Below are 22139 nucleotides of genomic sequence, written 5' to 3' on the forward strand. Positions count from 1 at the left end.
TCTCTGCTCTCCCTCTTCATCTGGCTAGCATGTGAAGCAGTCCAGACAGCCATTTTCTATTGTATATGAGCCATCTATGCTGTTTCTCCTTTCATCTGGCTAGCATGTGATACAGTCCAGACAGCCATTTTGTGTTGTATATAAGCCATCTGTGCTGTTTCTCCTTTCATCTGGCTAGCATGTGATACAGTCCAGACAGCCATTTTGTGTTGTATATAAGCCATCTATGCTGTTTCTCCTTTCATCTGGCTAGCATGTGATACAGTCCAGACAGCCATTTTGTGTTGCATATAATTCATACAGTTCTATCCAGCTTATTTCAGGTGCACTAATGATGCAAATATTCTTCTTTTGGCCTGTAGTCTCATAATCCACTTGTTTAGAATTAAGCACCTCTAATACAGACAAAAATAGGTATACTGCTCTTTTAACTAATTATTCTCTGTCTGCATTCTCTCAGCGATGTCAGCATGTGAATTCAGGACATTGAAAACTTTTTCTTTGGCAATATAATTATCCAGTTCAATGCTCCTTTTCTCAATTCTTCTCTCAAAAACTGCTATTAGTCTTTTTTTCACGGCATATGCCCAGCCCATTTCCTTAGACTTGTTTTTGGAGAACTTTAGTGGAAACTTCTGCCCTAACACCATTTGCGCTGCTAACAACAGTCATTTCCAACAACTTTGTGGAATCACTTAAATTTAAAGGCTTCTTCTTCATTTTCTATACAATATTATGCATCAATAATATTACATATTATCAAAGAACAATAGCTAACTATGCATAACTGACAAATGTAAACTATTAACTAATAAAAAAGTAATGTTAAGTGGGAGCAACTGGAAAACACATCTTCTCTCGGTACCATCAGCAGAACTTGCATACAGTCCAATTTTTATTATACTAAATCATTTAAATGAAAATATTTTTTTAAATCTGTGAAGCTGCGTTAAAGAAAGCCACTAAATGTCAGCATTGCTTTATAGCAAGGTTGGTGATCCATCCTCAGACAAAACTGGAAAATATTGTTGAAAAGTACAAAACAGTTGTAATTGTGCTAACAGCCATTACTACAATTGTTCACTTTTGTATGAATTCGTTATTGAGTATACAACTTTTTTGCTTACAGTGAGTGCCTTTTTGGTTTTGGGCCACAGCAGGAGGAGGCAGGAGCATGATGCAGCCCATATGATGCTGATTAATGTACTATGTGTTGTGCCTTGTATGGTACAGTTGTTGGAAAGTGAGACAGTGTCAACAGATGTCAAATTTATGAGTGGCATATATTACAGCTGAAAAACTCTCATGCATTATAGGAGAAATGGGCTCTTACTGACCATTTACCTGCCTCTAAGTGACAGGCAAAACATGGTGTTATTTTACATGTCACTGTTATAGCAGGATACTGACACTGTGTTTTCTTGCTGTGGTCCAAGTTGTTAAACATCTTTAATGATAAGGTAAGAACAAGAGAAAGCCTGCTTTATTAAAATGACCATTTAATACTGTCTTTACCCTGCATGACTGCTAGATGAACATGCTGGATATGAACCTTAGTATTTGCTGTCAGCACACTGTTTGCTCTCATTTCTCTGTCACTTTCCTGAAATAAAGAAACTGATCATGTTCTGTAACCTCTTATTTTAACTGTCGTCCACAGCTTGTGCAGTCTTTAAGTGCCATAGACGACGATGATCCACATGGAGGCCAACACTTCTCTTACAGCCTTTCTCCAGAGGCTGCCAGCAATCCCAACTTTACTCTCAAGGACAATCAAGGTACCAATGTAATCAGTTACTTTTGCCAGCCATTCATGCTTTTAACTTCTGTAGCTCATAGATCATGTTTTCATATCAGAATAACAATCAGTCAAGAACCAGATCAGTCACTGGTCTACACTGACTACTGTATTTCTTGAAACACTAATATTTTGAAGAAACTCAGAGATATTTACAAGAGAACCTCTTAGTCTATCCACAGCCATTTCTTTGAGTCTTGATAAACTGAAGGAAATGTGCTAAAATAACTTTCACTGACAGAGTTTTCCCTTTCCTTCGCTGTTGTGTAACCTCAAGAGTTGGTATATGTAAGATCAGTGGTGCGGTCAGTGTAAAGGAACTTGGCCATGTGTAAAACAATTACCTTTAACGTACCCAGAAAATTAGTTAGAATTATAATAGCAATGGCAGAAGAAGCATAAGCTGATGAAATGCAAATCATACTAAAATACTTTCATAGTCCAGTAATCAAGATAATTAAGATAATCAAAATAAAAGTTAAAGTTCTTTCTGACTAAGCATTTTAATTTATACTAACATTTATGATTAACTAGAACAAGAAACCTCTTGAAAAAATCAATATTAGCATCTCTGTAGCAACATTAAAGAACAATTAAATGCAATATAGTGCTTAGTGTGCTAGCTCTTTTGGTGTAGAGAGATAAAGCTTGGACAACTACTTAAGTGACCTGAGTTTGGTTAGTAGCTTGAGCACCTGACAGAGATGGCAGTGGAGAACGGATGTGCCCAATTCTGAATGCAGGACAACATGAAGCCAGTCATGCACTGCCACAATCCCACAGTGATGCAGATGTGCAGGCTGAGGGGTGGATTTTAGGCTCACTTAATTACCACCTGAGGGTAGTCTTCAGTGCAGGTGTGTAGAAGTGTGCAGTCACATGGGCAAAGTATTATGGGCTTCCATAATGACACAGATAAAACATCTTCCTACCAAGAATGGAGTTATGCCATTACAAATGCCCACTATCCTATAATTTGGTTGAGGGCATGAATTACCATTATGGATGCTTGAATAACAACTCCCTCCAGACAGCTCTTGCTTTATCTGGGGTGAAATTCTCAGGTAATGAAATGAATGCACCATGTCTAATTTGGTTAGGGCTTGATAGTTGTCAGGCATGGGGACAAAAATCACATAGAAAAAACTAGATGACTTTAAGTAGAAAAGAAAATAAACATATTACTTCATTAGCAGAGGAGCCACATTATTTTTGTCAGCCATTAAGTGTCTGATTCTTGAGTGTCATCTTCATTAATGCTACCATTATAATATGAGAAACTCATTACTAGGCTATGAAGCCTATGAACAGTGGTTCATTTTGTGTTTTTGGGATATTTTGCTGAAAAAAAGCACATCAACAGAAGAGATGCTGTAATGTATAATTTCTCCTCATTCCTGAAGTGAGGTGCTGTAATGTATAATTTCTGCTCCCCCTTGATGTGTTTTTTTAGCTTCTATGGGACCTGACAATATCCCCTGGCTATGTTCTACATGAACTAAAGAGTGAACTGGTACCTCACCTCTGTGCCCTGTTCAGTCACAGCCTCATCTCAGGCTTTGTCCCTACTGAATGGTGCACTGCTACAGTCATCCCTCTCCACAAAGGAGGAATGACTATAGACCCTGGGAACTATCGCCCCTTTAGCCTGATATGCAAAGTTATGGAATGCATTATCATGGACCTAATAAACAAGGATATAGGGAATCTCCAAATTCTAGATCCCACACAGTTTGGTTTTCTGAAGGGTAGATCATGCCTGCTCAACTTGGTCGACTTCTTTGAGTCAGTCACCAGAGATGTGGATGAAGTCAAGATGGTTCATACAGCCTGCCTTGATCTGGCCAAGGCCTTTGATACCATTCCCCACTCAGGAATCATAGAAAAACTCACAAAGCTAGGCATCAACCCCTATATCACAAGGTGGGTTGCAAACTGGCTCACAGATAGAACCCACAGTGTAAAAGTAGCTGACTCCAAGTCAGACTGCCGACCAGTCATGAGATGAGTCCCACAGGGATCAGTCCTGGGTCCTCTCCTGTTTGGTATCTACTTCTCAGAAGTCCAGACCAACACAAAAGGACTCTGGCTGACAAAGTTCACAGATGATTGCAAGTTGGGAGCCATTATTAACTCCCCAAGTGGTGTTGACATCCTACACAAAGGCCTCACTGAGACTAATGACTGGTGTCAGAACCATGGTCTTAAGCTCAATGCCAAAAAATGTGTCGTCATCCCCATTGGGAAAATCCCGGTTCCCATGAATTACCACATCCATGGTAGTCCACTGAATACAGAAGGTGTTATAAGAGATCTGGAAACACAGATTGACAGCACCCTCTCCTTTGACCACCACATTGCCACTGTGGTCAGAAAGTCCTTCTATGTGACACATCTCATTACTAAGGGTTTTGCTTCCAGGAAGAATGAGGTCATTGTCTTCCTCTACTCTTCCCACATTAGACCAATCATTTAGTACAATGCCCCATTTGTCATGTACCTCACTAGACACCTGCAACAACTGGAGAAGCCACAAAAGTACCACACAAAGAGGATCCTAGGCCTTAAACACTTGTCTTATATGGACAGACTCAAAAAACTCCCAACTATTCTCTGTCTCATGTCGCCTACTTAGAGGTGATCTCTGCTTGACTTACAAAGCCATGTCTGACCCAGCTCTGTTAGAAATGCTACATCTAAAAAATCCCAGTCCCTCCGCACCACCTCAACCTCATTACCACAATCAACAGAACATGCCGGAGGGACAGGTTCATAACCCAGAGACTGCCCATGCTATGGAATAGACTTCCCATACATGTCAAACAGAGAACCTCACTGGCCTTCTACAAGAGAAATCTTGATGAGTGAATGGTAAATAGAAAATTCACCCCGGGGATCACTCCAGTGGCTCTACTTGACAGAGGCACTGGGAACTAAGGTCGGGTGGCATGATGCCAGAGTAATCCTATGGGCTAGGCTTGCAGAGGCTCCAGGACCATTAGCCTAGTACACACCTATGAACCTATGAACCTAAGTACAATGACCAAACAGTTTACTGAGTTAGTTCTAGAGGTGCAAGGGATGCATTCCTATATATGAGGACTGTAGGGACTTTTCTCCCATTTAAAAACAATTCAATTTTCATTCTGATTAAGCGAATGTTCAGGTTCAATTTTTTAAATTTTGTTGAAAGTGATAGCAGTCTACTCTTCTTTGATTGCGTGTACCAGTACAATCTCCTCATGCAGTCTTTAACCTGTTCTATTTTTAATCAATAGTATTCTCTTTTTGAAACAACTGTGAGCGCAAGGCTTGCAACATGTCTTATCAATCACTTAAAGATAAAAAGAAAATGAAAGGATTTGATAGATTTATTATCATCTTCTAATGAGTTAAATATATGCAAAATATTCAGGTTAAATAGCGTAAGAAACTTTGAATTCATAAATCTTCCATTCTCCCATGTTTTCAACCAGTCTTTCTTTCATAAGCATAACTAGGGTGGAGCAAAGGGGAAGCCACTTGTGATGCAAGGTATTAGGGGGCAGGTTGAGAGATCCATTTTCTCTGTCCTTGACCGTGACATAGACATGAGAAAAGGAGACAAGTCCTAGCTTGGAGAGAAGTGAGGAACACCAGGTTGCAGCACTGACCCTTTATTTACTCCTCATATAGACATGAACATGAAAGGCTGGTGCTCCTCCTTAAGAAAAAAGGGAGGAGAGCCAGATCTGGGTATGAATATTGTTTTCTTTTTTCACTCCTCAACTTAGCATTAAGGGGTGACAGATCGGGGAATGGCACCAGGCACCGGATGAACTGGCTATGGCTCTGCATTCATTCATTCTCTGCAATATTTGCTTTATCCTAATAACAACTCCATGGAAGCTGGAGGCCATCCTGGTGTGACTAAAGGGGGTTACTGCCAGCACAGCTATCTGGAATTTTGTTAATAATTATATGTCATTTCTGGATATCAACATGATTTATATGAGATCCTTGTGTTACAACTGTATTAGAACTGTATGTCGTGTATATCACATTGGTTTGTACAGATATGTGTGTTAAAAAGGTATTTCACAAAGTGCTTGTGCTTAAAATATAACCACAGTGTGCCCTGCTTGAAGATAACAGAAATGTACATGCACTATTGTAACTGTTTAAATGTAAATATTTTAATAGTGGAAAGTGGAATACAGGAGGTTAACTTCAGAAAAATAACTCAAATTAAATTACTTTATGGCTAGGCCATACAAAATGGTATATTTCAGTTTCAAGGCAACAAGAGACATACTATTTGTACTAGGGAGCTCTCTGTATTGTCTTTAGGGTGAAATAATTACTAGTCTTGAAATGTGGAAGAATATAATTGTTTTATGACTTCCAGTGTCTGCCAAAGATCTGAGGTCTATGTATTTTTACAGGTAGATGGTAAATACTGCTAGTTTCTAGCAGTTGGTGTTTCATCTGGGAACAAGTCAGATGACAAGAAATTATGTCATTCTACAAGCTATCCAGCAGTAATATTTGAAATATTAATTTGAGAAGTCTCTTAGTGAGATAGAGCATTCTGTATTCTGTCTTGCACCTGACAAGAACCATTCATAACAACATCTGCCTTTATTTAATGAAGCGAGTTTCTAGGGAACAGTATAACTCTCTTAGATACAGTCAGGAATATAGTAAAGCTTAGTTTAGATATTTTCTTTATTTATTTGAGGCTGTCCTGCAATGTTGTTTTAAATATTTCCTGTGGTTTTGAACTGTGATGTTACGGTTAATAACATTTCATTGTGGCTGATCTGTGTAGAAATATTTAAGTTTTGAGAGTACTTGCTCCTAATAGCCTTGATCTTGGTCAAACTACCATTTGTATCAATATTAATAATATTAATGTTAATACTAATATTAATATTACACAGTAAGATTGGACACCCTTTATTAAGGACCTTAAAGTAGCTGATAAGGAGTTGATTGGTGGCAGTGGTAATTATCTTATAGTCTGGGCAGAAGGGAGCATAGCTAGTAAACCTGTGCCAGCCTCTCCCAGGTGTGTGTGTATGTGTGTGTGTGTTTGTGTGTGTGTGTCTAAATCAAACCTTAAGGAGTTTGTGTGTGTGTGTCAGCTACTTGGGCAGGGACACAAAGCACTGGTTGGACAGAGAAGGTGCTGGTAGATCTGGGTTTGATCACTCTGCTAAGAGCTCAACTCTAAAGCTGCACCAGTGGGGAGTCCAGGTGGTGATCTGGAGAAAGAGGGGGAAACCAACCCCGGACTGACTGTGGTCAGTGTGTGCTCTTAAGGGAAATTGTACTTGATGCAGAGAGCAGCATCCGAAAATACTCTGTGTGTACTTGTCATCCTCCCAGTGTACATCCCTCACTGTTGCCAGTGGTGAGAATGGAGGCTCCTTGATTACTGTTCCAGTGGTGGGTTGTCACACCTGGCACTCAGTGGATGAATTCCAAGGGAGACAACTAATCCTGGACAGAAAGTCAATCCACCTCAGAAGAAAGGCATGTATACATACAGACAGACAAAAACGACTGACAGACACACACACTCACACACATGCACACTCACACGCCTATGGACAGTTTAGAAGAACACCGGTTTATGTGCAGGCATGCATTATGGTAGGAAACTGGCAGACACTATATTGAGACAAGTATATGCAGATTACAGAAAAACAGCTCAGCTGGGAAACAGGCTAGAAAACCAAGTGTTGTGAGGCAGCAGCAATGACCACTGTACCACTGAATCACCCTTAACAGTAAATAGACATTTTTTTTGTAATGTACTGACCAACACTGCTGCCATAGGTGCATTTCTTAAAGAACTAATAGGTAACACAGAAAGCATGATATAGCAACAAACTTACTTAAAACCCTGATTCCAGATTAAGAATGTGTAGTGTTTAACTACAGTGAATATGAAGAGGTTTACCAGATGCATGTCAGTCATTGCAAATTCTGTGCACATTATAGGCTTCCTAAGGCAACAGGGTCAGCATTTTCTGCCAATGATGATAACTATGAGGCAGTGTCCTTCCTGGCCCTCCTACGTTGATGGTTTATCACTTCACATGACCTCGCCAAACTAATGTCACAACACTTCTGAGACTGCCAGATCTGCTGCCTTCCTGGTCTAATACTATTTGTTACTGAAATCACAAGACCCCATCACCATCATGACTACCGCTACATGGAAAGTCTCATTTTTAATGTAATGATTTCATTCACTGGCAGTCACCAGCATTTCCCAAGTTTACAGCCATGAGAAGTACCAACCACGATTTTACCACAGATCCTTGCTGCTAGTCAGCTTTTTTACATTTAAACACTATAATTTCACTGAACATGGAGGAGGAAAGAAATAAACTTATGAAACACCAAACTTCATAAGTAATCTTCTTAAGTTTGGTGTTTCATAAGTTTATTTCTTTATAAGTCTGGTGTTTCATAAGTTTATTTCTTAATACGTTTGGTGTTATATAGGTTTATATCTTTCCTCCTCCAAGTTCAGTGAAATTACAGTGTTTTAATGAAGTTTATTTCACTGTGGTTTGTGCTGGGGGTTTTTTGGGTATTTTTTATATTTAAGATCAAGTAGTGTTCATTAAAAAAATGTACAAACAAGCTTCAACCAAAACACGTATTTGACATAACCATCTGTTAAAAAATAATAGTTGTATAAATTATACCAGCAACTACAGTAAATCACATTACAAATATTGAATTAATGACTCAATCGCTCATTAAAGTAGTGCAAAAGAAAAAGAGACACATAAGAAAATAATAAAAAAGAACTTTACCTGACATATTAAAATAATTAGTAAACCACAGCAGTTTTTTCTCAAACTGTTAACACCACTAAGTTGTAAAAACAATATTTGTCACTAGTTTACCACTGTAATCTTATGAGCATTATAAGATGGTCTGGGAAGACAGATCACTCAGCCAAATATTAGACTCCAGTAACTTTAATCAATTAGGTTTACTATCAGTAACATATCATTCGTCAACTGTCATTACTCAAGGGATCCTTGTTAGAGAGTTCTACATTATCCAGCTCTATTTCCCTAGTATACTTTTCCCAAATGGTCTGTTTCACAGTCTCTCCCATGGGAACAGGACTAGTTTTCTATCTCTTGAATCACTTTCTTATCAATCAGTCTAATAAGCTTCAAAAAAAAAATCCATCTGCTTTTACTGTATCTGTGTTTCCTCCTTCTTTATTTTGTTTTTACCTCTTCTTAAAAGTATTCAATTTTTATTTGTTCTGCTGCACTTATTGCTGCTTAGTAGTAGCCTGATTAAAGTGTAACTGTTATTCTAAGTCTTTTAGTTTAAGCATTTGGGTTTCATACCAGTTGTTTTACATTAAGAAGGTTTGTGGTCTGCACTGTTGTGGCAGGACAGGTAGCTTACATCCTTCTAAGCTGGAAATTGCTGATTGAAAGCTCAGTGTCTGCTATTCCAAAAGTGTATTAGTTCCGGTTTAAGCACTTGGGCTTCAGGCCAGTTATTCTACATTAAGAAGGTTTGTGGACTGCACTCTTGTAGGAGGAGAGGCTGGATTCTGCCCTTCTGAGCTGGGAATTTCTGGTCACAGGCTTAGTGTGCCTGCTTATTCTAATTGTTTCTTTCTGAACTTGGTGCGCCTTATTACTGTAGCATAGGACCAGATTCAGGCCTGCTGAATCTAGCTTTGTTTGTATAACTTGAGCACTGATCCAGGCCATCTTTTCTAGAGAAGGTTCCCCTGCCCCTAGTAGTTGGAGTATGCAGTTAGAACTTGTCTGACTGAAGACTGCTGGAACAGGGCTTTTTTCTGGTTAATTGGGTAACTTGTTTAAATCAGATTGTACATTTTCTATTGTTTAATATATATGTATATATATATATATATATATATATATATATATATATATATATATATATATATAAATTGCACTTTATTCATCTGCTTTTGCTGTATTTGTGTTTCTTCCTACTTTATTACTAGGGGCATTGACTACAACTCTGAACTGAGATACATAACAATAAGCATCTTTTTATGTGCATTTAAAGTGTTTTTTTTTTATTGTATCTGCTTTATTTTCTGAAAAAAATATATACATATACTTGTTTCCTGCCTTTCTAGACTAGTATAGTCCAGTTTTCAGGTTAGTGCTGAATTCAGGGCTGTGTTACAGATCTCTGTGTTTGCCCATACCTTACTTGGAGAGAAGGAAGTTTCTCTGTTCACCTGTCAGACAGGAGAGCTTTGAGCAACCTATCTGCCTCTGGAGGAGTAGTTTCAGGTCAGATAGTAGTAGTTTATTAGCCATTTTCGGCTAATGTCTATCTCTTTCATTTCCCTGCTATAAAAAATGCATTTGCCCGGTTTTGCTCGCCGGGCAGTGCCAGTTATCTAGGGTATAACTATTCCCGGCTCCACAAAGTTTCCTCTTCAATTTTTCCCTTGGAACTAGACAGACTTTCAACTTAAGCACTCAAGCCATTCATTTCTCAGCCCAGCACTTGCTCAAAACTCATAGCAAGCACTTATAAACCCTAGCACTACAGAAGGACAAGGCTCTCTATTCGCCCTTACCAGCCATTCAGTAAAACAGTTTACTGTACCTATCCAGGCATGTCCAAAGTGCAGTTTCAGGTGTACTCTCCAGTCCAACTGGTGAATCTGGGCATTTTGAGGCAATGTTAACAACTGCCTCATGTACACAGACAACCCTTTCCTCCTACCACCAAACACTAATACATGCGAGAGAGGCAATTATACAGCCAAACTGGAGGCTAAGCTCTCTCAACCCAAGACCGGATCAGACAGTCAAGAGGAGAAGGGAAATGCTGGCATCACACCACCAGTCTCACATAGACCCATTAAACCAGCACCAGTAAAAAACACACGTAAATACATGAAAACATACTCGGAGGCTCTAAATAAAAATCTGCAAAAGCAACAAAGCCCTCCAAAGCAGGCATCCAAGCAACCTCCACCCCTCCAACACAAACCATGAAACACATACTTCACAAAATGAGTGTAACACACAATCACAGCCCTTGAGGCAAAATAACATACCCAACATACTAGTAATAGGTGACTCTATAGTCAGGCACACTGATGTCCCACTCACTAGACTGAATAAGGAGAAGGTTACTGTTAGCTGCCTGTCGGGTACCAGGATCCACCACATAACACAAGCACTCAGGTCACTCCAGAACAAGTACAAATATGACTCTGTCATTGTCCATGCTGGTGTGAATGACCTGAGCTGTACCTCCCTGGACTACATGAAAAGAGACATGGAAAAGCTCTCTGATCACGTAGCCCAAGCCGGTATGACCCTGACCCTGAGTAGCATCCTGCCCTCACCAAGAATGATACCACTGTATAAAGAAAAAATTATCAATTTCAACAATTGGCTAAGTTTCTGGTGTCATTTAAAGGGGATCCAGTGTCTGTCTGCCTGGGATGACATGCTCAAAAAGCCACGCTGCTTCGCTAGAGAAGGCTTGCAACTGTCACCCTTAGGCTTTCGAATACTGGCCAAGGCTTTTGCCACCCCCATATTGCCTTTTTTAGGCAAGGCTCAAAAGACAAACCCACCGCCGTAAATAGCAGAAGTAACAAAAATCTGAGGGTAATACTACTCAATTCCAGAAGTCTAAACCTCAAAATGCACGCACTCGAGGCACTCCTCAGTATGGAGAAAATCGATATATGTGCAGTAACAGAAACCTGGTTTAAGGCTCCAGAGAGCACCCCAGCACTACCAGGCTACAACTCATACCATACATTTCGGCCACAGAACCTGGATCGAAATACAAAAAGCGGGGCAGTATCCATATTCATCAAGGATACCCACACCTCCAGATTAGTGGCACAGCACAATGCTTCAGAGATTATCCACATGCAACTAACAACGGGCAAAACTGCAATTCAAATTGTAGCTTGCTACACATCACCTACCATGTTTCAGGACCCCCATTCCATATTTCTGGAAACACTGGGTAACATAAAGGCCCTATCAAACACCCTAATATTGGATGATTTCAACTACTGAAACATTAACTGGGAGAACTACTCCTCCCTTACCCAACATTTCCTAGAATTTATAAACTCAAATGCCCTGGAACAACTGGTCAACACTCCCACCAGAGGTGACAAGATATTGGTCCTGGTCATCACCAACATGGGCGACTGGTGTTCCACACCAGAGCTCAGCCCTTCGCTGGTTAGATCTGACCATAAACTTTGGATATCCACATTCCGCCCCCACCCCCGGACAAGGAAACCACTGTGAAAAACTTTTCAAAAGCAAACTTCACGTTACTTAAGACGGAGGTGGAAAGTTTCAAAGCCCCCATGCTAAAGGATAACACTGTCCAAACTGCTAAATCCTTTACTAATGCATTCTATGAGCACCTACAAGAATGCATGGATCATGCTATCCCAAGCAAAACCAAGACTCACTCCTCCAAGAAAAGGAAACCAGTGTGGTGGACCCCTGCAATAAACAAGCTATACAACAGAAGGAGGAAACTAGTACAGAAAAGAGTAAAATCCCAAGAAGGGAAGACATCCCTGATCAGTATCAGCAGGAAACTGCGATCCCTCATAAAATCGTCCAAGGCGAGCTGTGAAAGAAAACTTGCCAAGGACTCCAAAGATAACCACAAGGCATTCTTTAGCTATGTCAAGAATCTAAGTGACAATGCTCAGATCTGCTCAGTTAGTGCAGAATGGCACAAAATACACTGAACCAACTGATATTGCCAACATCCTGGCAGACAGGTTCAGTGCAAATTTCACCACCCCCCTCACCCCCAAAAGGGCCCATAACCATACCAGAAGAATGTAGAGCCCCATAAATCACAGACACTCAGGTTAAAATAGCCCTCTCCAAAGCCAAAAACACAAAATCAATGGGACCAGATGGTGTCCCAGGCTGCATCCTACACGAGCTCAAAGATGAATTAACCCCTCACCTAAACACACTGTTCAAACTCAGCCTCTCCACAGGCTACGTACCCATAGAGTGGAGCACAGCAACAGTTATTCCACTCCACAAAAGTAGAGCCACAACAGACCCCAGGAACTATCACCCTATAAGCCTGACTAGCTTGGTCTGCAAGGCCATGGAGTGCATCATCATGGAACTCATTAATAGAGACATTGGAAATTTCCAAACACAGGACTCTACCTAGTTCGGCTTTGTTAAGGGCAGATCATGCCTCCTAAACATGGAGGACTTCTTTGAGACAGTTACCAAGGCTATAGATGAGGGAAATGTGGTACACACAGAATACCTAGACCTCGCAAAGGCCTTCGACACCATTCCCCATTCTGGTATTATAGACAAGCTCACCAGCCTGAACATAAACCCCTATGTCACAAGATGGGTTGCCAGTTGGCTCATGGACAGAACCCACGTGGTGAGAGTTGTATCTGCTAGGTCTGACTCTAAACCAGTTGCAAGTGGCATTCCCCAGGGCTCAGTCCTAGGACCCCTCCTGTTCAGCATATACTTCTCAGAGGTACAGACAAGCACAGGAGGACTATGGCTGACCAAGTTCATAGACGACTGCAAACTAGGGGCTATAATTGACTCACTGGCTGACACAGACATCCTCGAAGGGTTTCACTGAGATGGATACCTGGTGTCAAAATCATGGCCTCAAGCTAAATGCCAAAAGGTGCATAGTTATTCCCTTTGGAAATAACAAAGTACCCACAACTACCACATAGGTGGTAGTCCCCTAAATACAGAAAACGTAATAAGGGATCTGGGGACCCAAGTAGATAGTAATCTCTACTTTGATAATCACATTGGCAAAGTGGTTAGAAAATCCTTCTACGTGGCCCACCTAATCACAAAAGGGTTTGCATCCAGATCAATAGAAGTCATTATGCCCCTCTACTCATCACTCATCAGACCCATCATAGAGTACGACGCCCCATTTTATGTACCTTACAAGACATCTGCAACAGCTGGAAAGACCACAGATGTAACTCACCAAGAGGATCACTGGCCTCAAACAGATGCCCTATGCAGCTCGACTGAAGAAATTACAGCTGTACTCGATTGCATACTGCCTGCTCAGAGGTGATCTCTGCCTGACATATAAGGCCATGTCCAACCCAGAATTGATGGACATGCTCCACCTAAAGAAAACCTTATCCCCTCGAGCCACATGCTCTAGGGATCCAAAACTCACCACAACAATAAATAGGATGTGCTGGAGGGATAGATTCCTGTCCCAGAGACTTCCCATGCTTTGTAACAAGATTCCAATCCACATTAGGCAGAGCTCCTTGCTAGCACTCTTCAAGAGAAACCTTGACGAGTGGATGGGAAACAGAAAGTTTACCCTGGGGATCACTTCAGTAGCTCTGCTGGACAGAGGCACAGAGAACTAATCTAAGGGGGTGGCAAAAGCCAACACATTCTGGCTAGGCTTATAAATGCCTTCAGGCAGATAGCCTAGTACCTACCTATGAACCTATGAACCTAAAAGAGCTTGCTCATTTTCAACTAACTTTGGTCCATAAGAAATCAAAAAGAGAGCAGGGTGCAACAGTACTCTTTGCATCTAAAGGTTATTACACAAATTCTAAATATCACCTTTATTGCTTGTAACAAACTATAGTCCCAAAAACATTGGACTGACTACCCAAAACTTCAGTAGATCTCCAGCAGTTGAACACACTACTATGGAACAAGCTTAGTAACCTGCTAAAGGTAGAAAAATATTTGTGTAAACATTTCTAAGCAAAGAATGGAAACATCTATGCCTTTGTTAAATTTTTAATAGTATCTAAAATTTGTCCCATTGTTTTCTAGGCAGTTCTCTTCTAAGATCCCTTTCATAAACTGCAACAATAAAAAGTAGCACAGCGTATGTCAAACCATCAGATGCCTAGTATATCAGTAGCTCCCCCTAGCAGAGATAAACTACACCACCCTCAGGGTCTACCTTGTCTCATGGAAATATAGCAGCTCTAAATATGCATTTCCTAAGAGAACATTGCACAAAACATGGGAACTGGAGTATATAAATGATCTAAACATATAGGGCAGGATTCAGAGATATTGGTGCAGTGGTGTAACTTGCACTGCAACAATATGTTGAGTTGCCCCACCACAGCTGGATCCAGCATTAGGTGATCTAAGCAGCTACCTAGGCCCTGTGTTGGCTGGGGGCCCATTTCATTTATATCCCTTCCATATAAAAAACAGCCCCTAGAAACTGTAGCATTAGGACAATATCTTAATGAAACCACACAACATCTGTGTGACAGATTTGGAGTAGCAGTATTTCAGACTGGCAGTAGAGAGAAAGATAGCCTCAGAAACCCTAGTATTAGCACAATGTCTGCAAGTGAGAGCTGATTTTGAGTAGCAGTACAGAAATACAGCATTCATTTATGATGCTGCCAATGCCCATGTGAGATTTCCAGCAGCATCAAGTACAGTGGAGATTGCATATAGAAACATTTGTTCCTCAGGTGCAATGGATCTGTTCCCCCACAATGAGTGCACAGGAGATTGTATTTACATGTGTGTGTGTGTGTGTGTGTGTGTGTGTGTGTGTGTGTGTGTGTGTGTGTGAGACCGTGCTCATGTGTGTGCATGTGTGGGGGTGCATATGTGTCTGTGTATATCTGTATACACACACACACACACACACACACACACACACACACACACACACACACACACATTCTCACTCTCCTAGTCATACTCCCATTCAGAGAACCGCATAAAATCAGATGCACACAACTCTCACATCGGTAGATATCTAGATGAATTCTGACAGCTGTAAAAGCAATTGTGAAATTACAGGGTAGGCCAGTCTGACACTGTAGTGGTGATTGTTAGGTTGTAGGGGGTTATAGTCACACACACACACACACACACACACACACACACACACACACACACACACACACACACACACATACACACACACACACACACACACACACACACACACACACACACACACACACACACACACACACACACACACACACACAATATGAATTCCTGTCCCTGTACCCACACACACATACATAGACTCACTCCTATACACACATTCAGTTTGCAGCTTGTGCAGGTAAAGCTGTCTTATTTCCTCTGTGCAGATTCCCCCATTGAAATGCATAGGTGCCCATCACTGCATAGCCTTGAATAAGCCACTGATTTCTGTCAGTGTTACTATAGCTTCTTAAGTGCAGATCATTGAAGCTAAATGCTAAGACTTGCTCAAACTCTTTTTCATAATTTTCACTGACATGGTTTAATATTTCCCTGCATCTGCTTCATAAATACTCCTTTTTTCCTTTAGCAGTGTCCTTTAATCAAGCATTTTAGTTCTTAACGGGGTAAGCCCACTTGGCATATGTGTTGTACTTCAGGGGTAGCATGAGAACACTGCTTGGTTATGTGATGTGTTCAAAGTGACACAATTTACAAGTGGAAATTGAAGGCCCCCAATCCAGGACTTCTGGATGAAGGTCATTAGTAGCTCATAGCCTTGTCAAAGAAAGCTAAGGTGCTAGACATTTATTCCCAAGTGAGTCGCACATGAGACTCTCATAGAAATAGCATCCTTTGCAAGATCCTACTTGTCAACTAGACATTCTTTTTTTGATTCATGTATGTATTATTTCCTTCTTTGTGTTATGCCTTTTTATACTTTCTCTAATTTCCTGACTTATATTTTTAAATAATAATTGCATTGCTTCTTGAGTAACAAAGAAAGCATTTTAAAAGTGTCAGATTATGCAAGAGAATTGTTCCAGCATATTACACATTATCAGACAGAGCACACAAGTACCTGCTTTGCTTTTCTGACAGCAAGATAAAAATATTCTGTATGCAGCTTGCAATCTTACTTAGCAGGAGCTTAGACTACTTTGGCTCATGTGATATCATAGAGCCTTTTTTCCCTTTATTATTTTTATTTTTCTTATTTCCCAGGTTTATCAGCCAACATATCAATATTATGCATACAAATTAACATAGCTTACACATTCCAAGTTAATTAACGCTTCTAAGATTTTTTTCTGTCATAATTAAAATGCAAATATCAAACCATTATCTCTGTTGTCTAATTTTCCCCCTCCATTCTGTATCCAATATGTCTTTATTTATAATATTGTGGAATGTTAATATGTAGTTTGTTGTATAGTTAGAAGCAGCTATGCTGGAATAGGGGTGGGGGTAAATAATGACAGGATGAGACAGTTCTGCTGCAGCTAGGTAATCTAACTTGGAGACAATTACCAACAAATGTTAGCTGAAGTTAACAGACATAAAATGCAGAGCAACACATTAAAACATCTTAATTTTTTGTTTTACTTAAGGGCTTTAATCATCTATTGTTCATTGTTTTTTTATTTCAGATAATACTGCATGGATTCTAACGAGAAGGTCTGGTTTTCGACAACAAGAGCAGCACACCTATTATCTCCCAGTTGTGATAAGTGATAACGGACTGCCTCCCTTAAGCAGTACAAGCACGGTAACAGTTCGTGTGTGTAGCTGTGACATTGATGGAGATATAATGAGCTGCACTGCTGAGCCCTACACACTGCCTGTCAGCCTGAGCAGGGGAGCACTTATCGCAATACTGGCCTGCATCTTCATTTCACTAGGTAATAGTGTGGGGGTGTCTGTGTGTGCAAGCAGGTACGTCTGTCTGCATGTATGAGACTGTATGCATGTGCATGTTTGTGTGTGTGTGTGTGTGTGTGTGTGTGTGTGTGTGTGTGTGTGTGTGTGTGTGTGTGTGTGTGTGTGTGTGTGTCTCTGTGCATGTATGAGACTGTGTGCAAGCGTATGCTGGTGTGTGTGTGTGTGTGTGTGTGTGTGTGTGTGTGTGTGTGTGTGTGTGTGTGTGTGTGTGTGTGTGTGTGTGTGTGTGTGTACATGTGTCTATGTCTATGTTAATGTTGTACATGCATGCCAAGGAAAGGTCTACTTCTGAAAGCAATGACTTTGCAAGTTGCTTATTGTTTTATTGAAGGGGTATGATTTCTTGGGCATTACAGGCCAGACTGATGTAAAGGAACAGATGAGAATGATTAATAAAGCACCGTCAGCATGATTTTATCTGGACATCAATCAGGTAGAGGCCAGGGAAGGCTAAGGAGGGTCTGGTAGACTCAGCAACTAAAATGAGCAGCTGTCTACAGCTGAAGGTCAGCTACAGGAAGCTTACACTGTATGTATATCTATGTCACTCTGCTACAGCCCATATTTCCTGTGTAGATGGACTTCAATCTCTTACAACTCATATTCCCTGCGTAGATGGACTTCAGTCTCTTACAACCCATATTCCCTGCGTAGATGGACTTCAATCTCTTACAACCCATATTCCCTGCGTAGATGGACTTCACTCTACCCATATTTACTGTGTAGATGGGCTTTACCCTCCTACAACCCATATTCGCTATGTAGCAGACCTAACCCTCCTAAAACCCATATTCCTTGTGTAGATGGACTTCACTCTCCTACAATCCATATTTTCTGTGTAGATGGACTTCACCCTCCTACAACCCATAGTCCCTATGTAGACAGACCTCACCCTCCTAAAACCCATATTCCTTGTGTAGATGGAACTTACCCTCCTACAGCCCATATTCCCTTTGTAGATGGACTTCACCCTCCTACAACCCATATTCCCTGTGTAGATGAGCTTCACCCTCCTACAGCCCATATTCCTTGTGTAGATGGACTTCGCCCTCCTACAGCCCATATTCCCTGCGTAGATGGACTTCATTCTCCTATGGCTCATGTTCCCTGCGTAGATGGACTTCACTCTCTGACAATCCATATTCCCTGGGTAGATGGACTTCACTCTCCTACAAACTATATTCCCTGCGTAGATGGACTTCACTCTCTGACAATCCATTTTCCCTGCGTAGATGGACTTCATTCTCCTACAACCCATATTCCCTGTGTAGATGGACTTCACCCTCCTACAACCCATATTCCCTGTGTAGATGGACTTCACCCTCCTACAGCCCATATTCCCTGTGTAGATGGACTTCACCCTTCTACAACCCATATTCCCTGCATAGATGGACTTCACTCTCTGACAATCCATTTTCCCTGTGTAGATGGACTTCACTCTCCTACAACCCATATTCCCTGTGTAGATGGACTTCACTCTCCTACAACCCATATTCCTTGCGTAGATGGACTTCACTCTCCTACAGCCCATATTCCGTGTGTAGATGGACTTCACCCTCCTACAACCCATATTCCTTGCGTAGATGGACTTCATTCTCCTACAGCCCATATTCCGTGTGTAGATGGACTTCACCCTCCTACAACCCATATTCCCTGCATAGATGGACTTCACTCTCTGACAATTCATTTTCCCTGCTTAGATGGACTTAACTCTCTGACAATCGATTTTCTCTGCATAGATTGTCTTCAGTCTCCTACAACCCATATTCCCTGTGTATGTGGACTTCACTCTCCTATACTACCCTACCTAGTTATAATCACCTCCATAGTTATAACTCTTAGTCTACTAAGAAAAGAAATGTTCTGTTGATTCTATTTTAGTCTTTTTTATTATGCTATCCAAACAAGGATCTTTATATTCCTCCAGAATAGTAAAGTGTGGTTCACGTGAATGTCATGGACGGAGTGAATAGTAACTGTGCCACGGCATAACTGTAGATAAGAGCTTAGTTGGAAATTCTATGTGCAGGGTTGTATGTGGTATTGGATAATATGTAGGGTCCATGAAATAAGGCTTTAATTTCTTTGACAAATACACAAATGGTTAAATCCAGAAGGAGCTGACAGGGGTGGGATGAAGTAAACCTTGATGGTAATGGCACCAATGGATATCCAGAAAATATTACTTGTATTACACACTGATTAAGCCCTTTCATTTGGTTATATCTACAGACTTCATCAGAATCTAATTTTAAATAATTAAAAACACACTATTTATATATCCCTCTCCATAGTCACATTAATAAAAAACAATCAAATACAGGTGGTGCCAACCTGTTTAAAACACAACCTAAATAGAACTCATTCTTTTAAAGAGACATTGTAACAAAAACAGTTAAAGTATAAAAACATAAAAACACTACACCATTTTTTCCAAAAAACATCACACTTTCTATGAATAAAGCCCTAAAATACTGGTAATTGTTGTGTTCTCATTCAATCCAGGGGGTGAGAGTGCAATCAGTCTAACTTGCCACATGAGTTCCCTAGCATTAATTAGCTCTTCCCATGAACCCCCCCCCCCCCCGAGGTTTTTGGTAACAGTATCTAAACCAAAAAAACTAAATTAATGGGTTGGGTATTTTAAAATATGTTTAGATAGAGCATTATGCTCCTTTTTATTTCTAATGTCCAACACATGCTCATAAGTACGGTCCCTCAAATGCCTTTGTGTCTTCCCAATGTAAAACCCACTGCAGTGTTGGCAGAGTGCAAGATAAATCACCCAACTGAATTACATGTGCAGTGAAATGTAGACTTGATCTGAACCTTATTAATAACTACCACTCCTTCTCCAAAATGTATTTACACTGTGAGCAGAAACCACACCTAAATGTGCCCACCCTTTTATAAGTAAAACTCATAGGAACTACTTCTGTCATTTTGAAAAGCTGCTTTAATGATTTCCCTTTTCTATAGATGTGGGGAATCTCCCCTGTAGTTTCAATAACCTTGTCAAAACAGGAGAAAATTCTCCAGTTTCTCTTAAGTATGTGTGAAATATTAGAAAAATCAGTAGTGTATATAATAGTTTAAGAGTAAGGGTAAATGGTTTAAAATACCATGTCTTCCTTTGAGATCAACCTCCTCATGAATTTCCCAAACTAAGCTACTTGGATACCCCCAGGACAAAAACATATCAGCCAATTGTTGTCCCTCTGCAGCAGACAAATTATCCTCTGAAACCATCCCAGTGAGTCTAACATATTGACTCTTAACAATCCTTTCTTCTGAAATTCGAGATGGCAACTAGAGCAATGCAGCAGGCTATTTGAGCACATGGCCTTTCTAAAAATATTGTTGGTAAGTCTCATATTAGAAGAATCCTTGCTAATTTCTATTTCCAAATAGCTAATTTTAGTAGGACTACAAGAATGGGTAAACTTCAAAAATGAGGTAGTGGAGTTTAAATAATCAATAAAAATTTCAGTTTCATCCACTGACCCATTCAAAGCAATAAAAATGTTGTCCAAAAGCCAGACATACATTTTCCAAGGAGGAGGGTTAAACTTGGTAAATACAAACTTCTTCTCCGATTGTAACATTATGATGTAGGCAAAAATGGGGGCGCAAGAGGCCCCCATCACCACACCCATCTTTTGAAGAAAGTATTGACCATCAAGAAACACAAAATTATTCTTAAGTACTGTTTCCATAAAAGTATTTATAAAAATAATTTCATTACTACTTTATTCAGTAGATTAAATCATAAATTCATAAAACCATTGTAAACCTTCTGAATGTGGAATGACATTAAACAAGTTAACAATGTCAATGATCAAAAAAATCAAATTTTCCTTGAACCCCACACTTCTTAACTTCATTAAAAAGTCCCAGGAATCACAGCACAAATGACTGAATGAATTTAAATAAGCTTTTAGCTTAATATCAAATAATTTGGCTAATGGGTGAATTTTGGATTTACCAGAGTCCATAATAGGTCTCATCAGGGAACTATATTTTTATGTATCTTCGGTATTACGAAGCTCGAAAATACTGTAGGAAATTTTACTGTGAGGAATGCAAGCATTCAGGACTTATCTGTCCTTAGAAAACCATGTCTTGTAACATGTAATCAATATGTTTGTAAGAAATATTAACACAATTAAGGGATGATTCTTCATAGAAATCATCATCCAACACATGTTCATTCATCCGGTGAAGCCATTTTATACATAATCACCACACACACACCCCTTCTCAGGTTTCATAACCCTCAGATTTTTATCTGCACTTAGTTTCTTTAAAAATCACAGAAAGAAGTAATTTTTTTTCTCTGCTGGCCCATATACCTCAAACTTTGTCTCCTTCTTCTGTCTTAGCCTCTTCAGAGGAAGACTGCTGGATTTCTTCTTTCATAGTCAGCCAGGCCTCAGGCACAGAAAATTGTTTTCCACAGCTAGATGCTGGTGTCCATATCCATTGAGCATAGCATTCAAGTTGTGTAACTTCACAGGAACTGTTGTCTCACCCAAATTTGCTGATAGTTCCAGCTGAGCTCTGACATTTTTTAACGGTTAATGAGAAGGGGTAATACTATTTTCGGGTCTAATTTCACCACTTGCAGAAAG

The 22139-nt window shown here is 40.1% G+C and overlaps 1 protein-coding gene across 2 annotated transcripts in view; it reads left to right on the top strand.

Annotated features, from left to right (window-relative positions):
- The window catches only part of CDH20 (cadherin 20), a 330188-nt gene that overhangs the window by 290252 nt on the left and 17797 nt on the right, over positions 1-22139 (top strand). For both annotated transcript variants that reach the window (XM_044065173.1, XM_044065174.1), the window contains exons 11-12: positions 1661-1778; positions 17217-17468. In XM_044065173.1, the coding sequence (XP_043921108.1) occupies positions 1661-1778; positions 17217-17468 (370 nt within the window). The remainder of the gene's footprint in view (positions 1-1660; positions 1779-17216; positions 17469-22139) is intronic.

The sequence above is a fragment of the Protopterus annectens genome, chromosome 3.part0 (assembly GCF_019279795.1).
Source record: "Protopterus annectens isolate FY-2018-M chromosome 3.part0, PAN1.0, whole genome shotgun sequence".
NCBI lineage: Eukaryota > Metazoa > Chordata > Ceratodontiformes > Protopteridae > Protopterus > Protopterus annectens.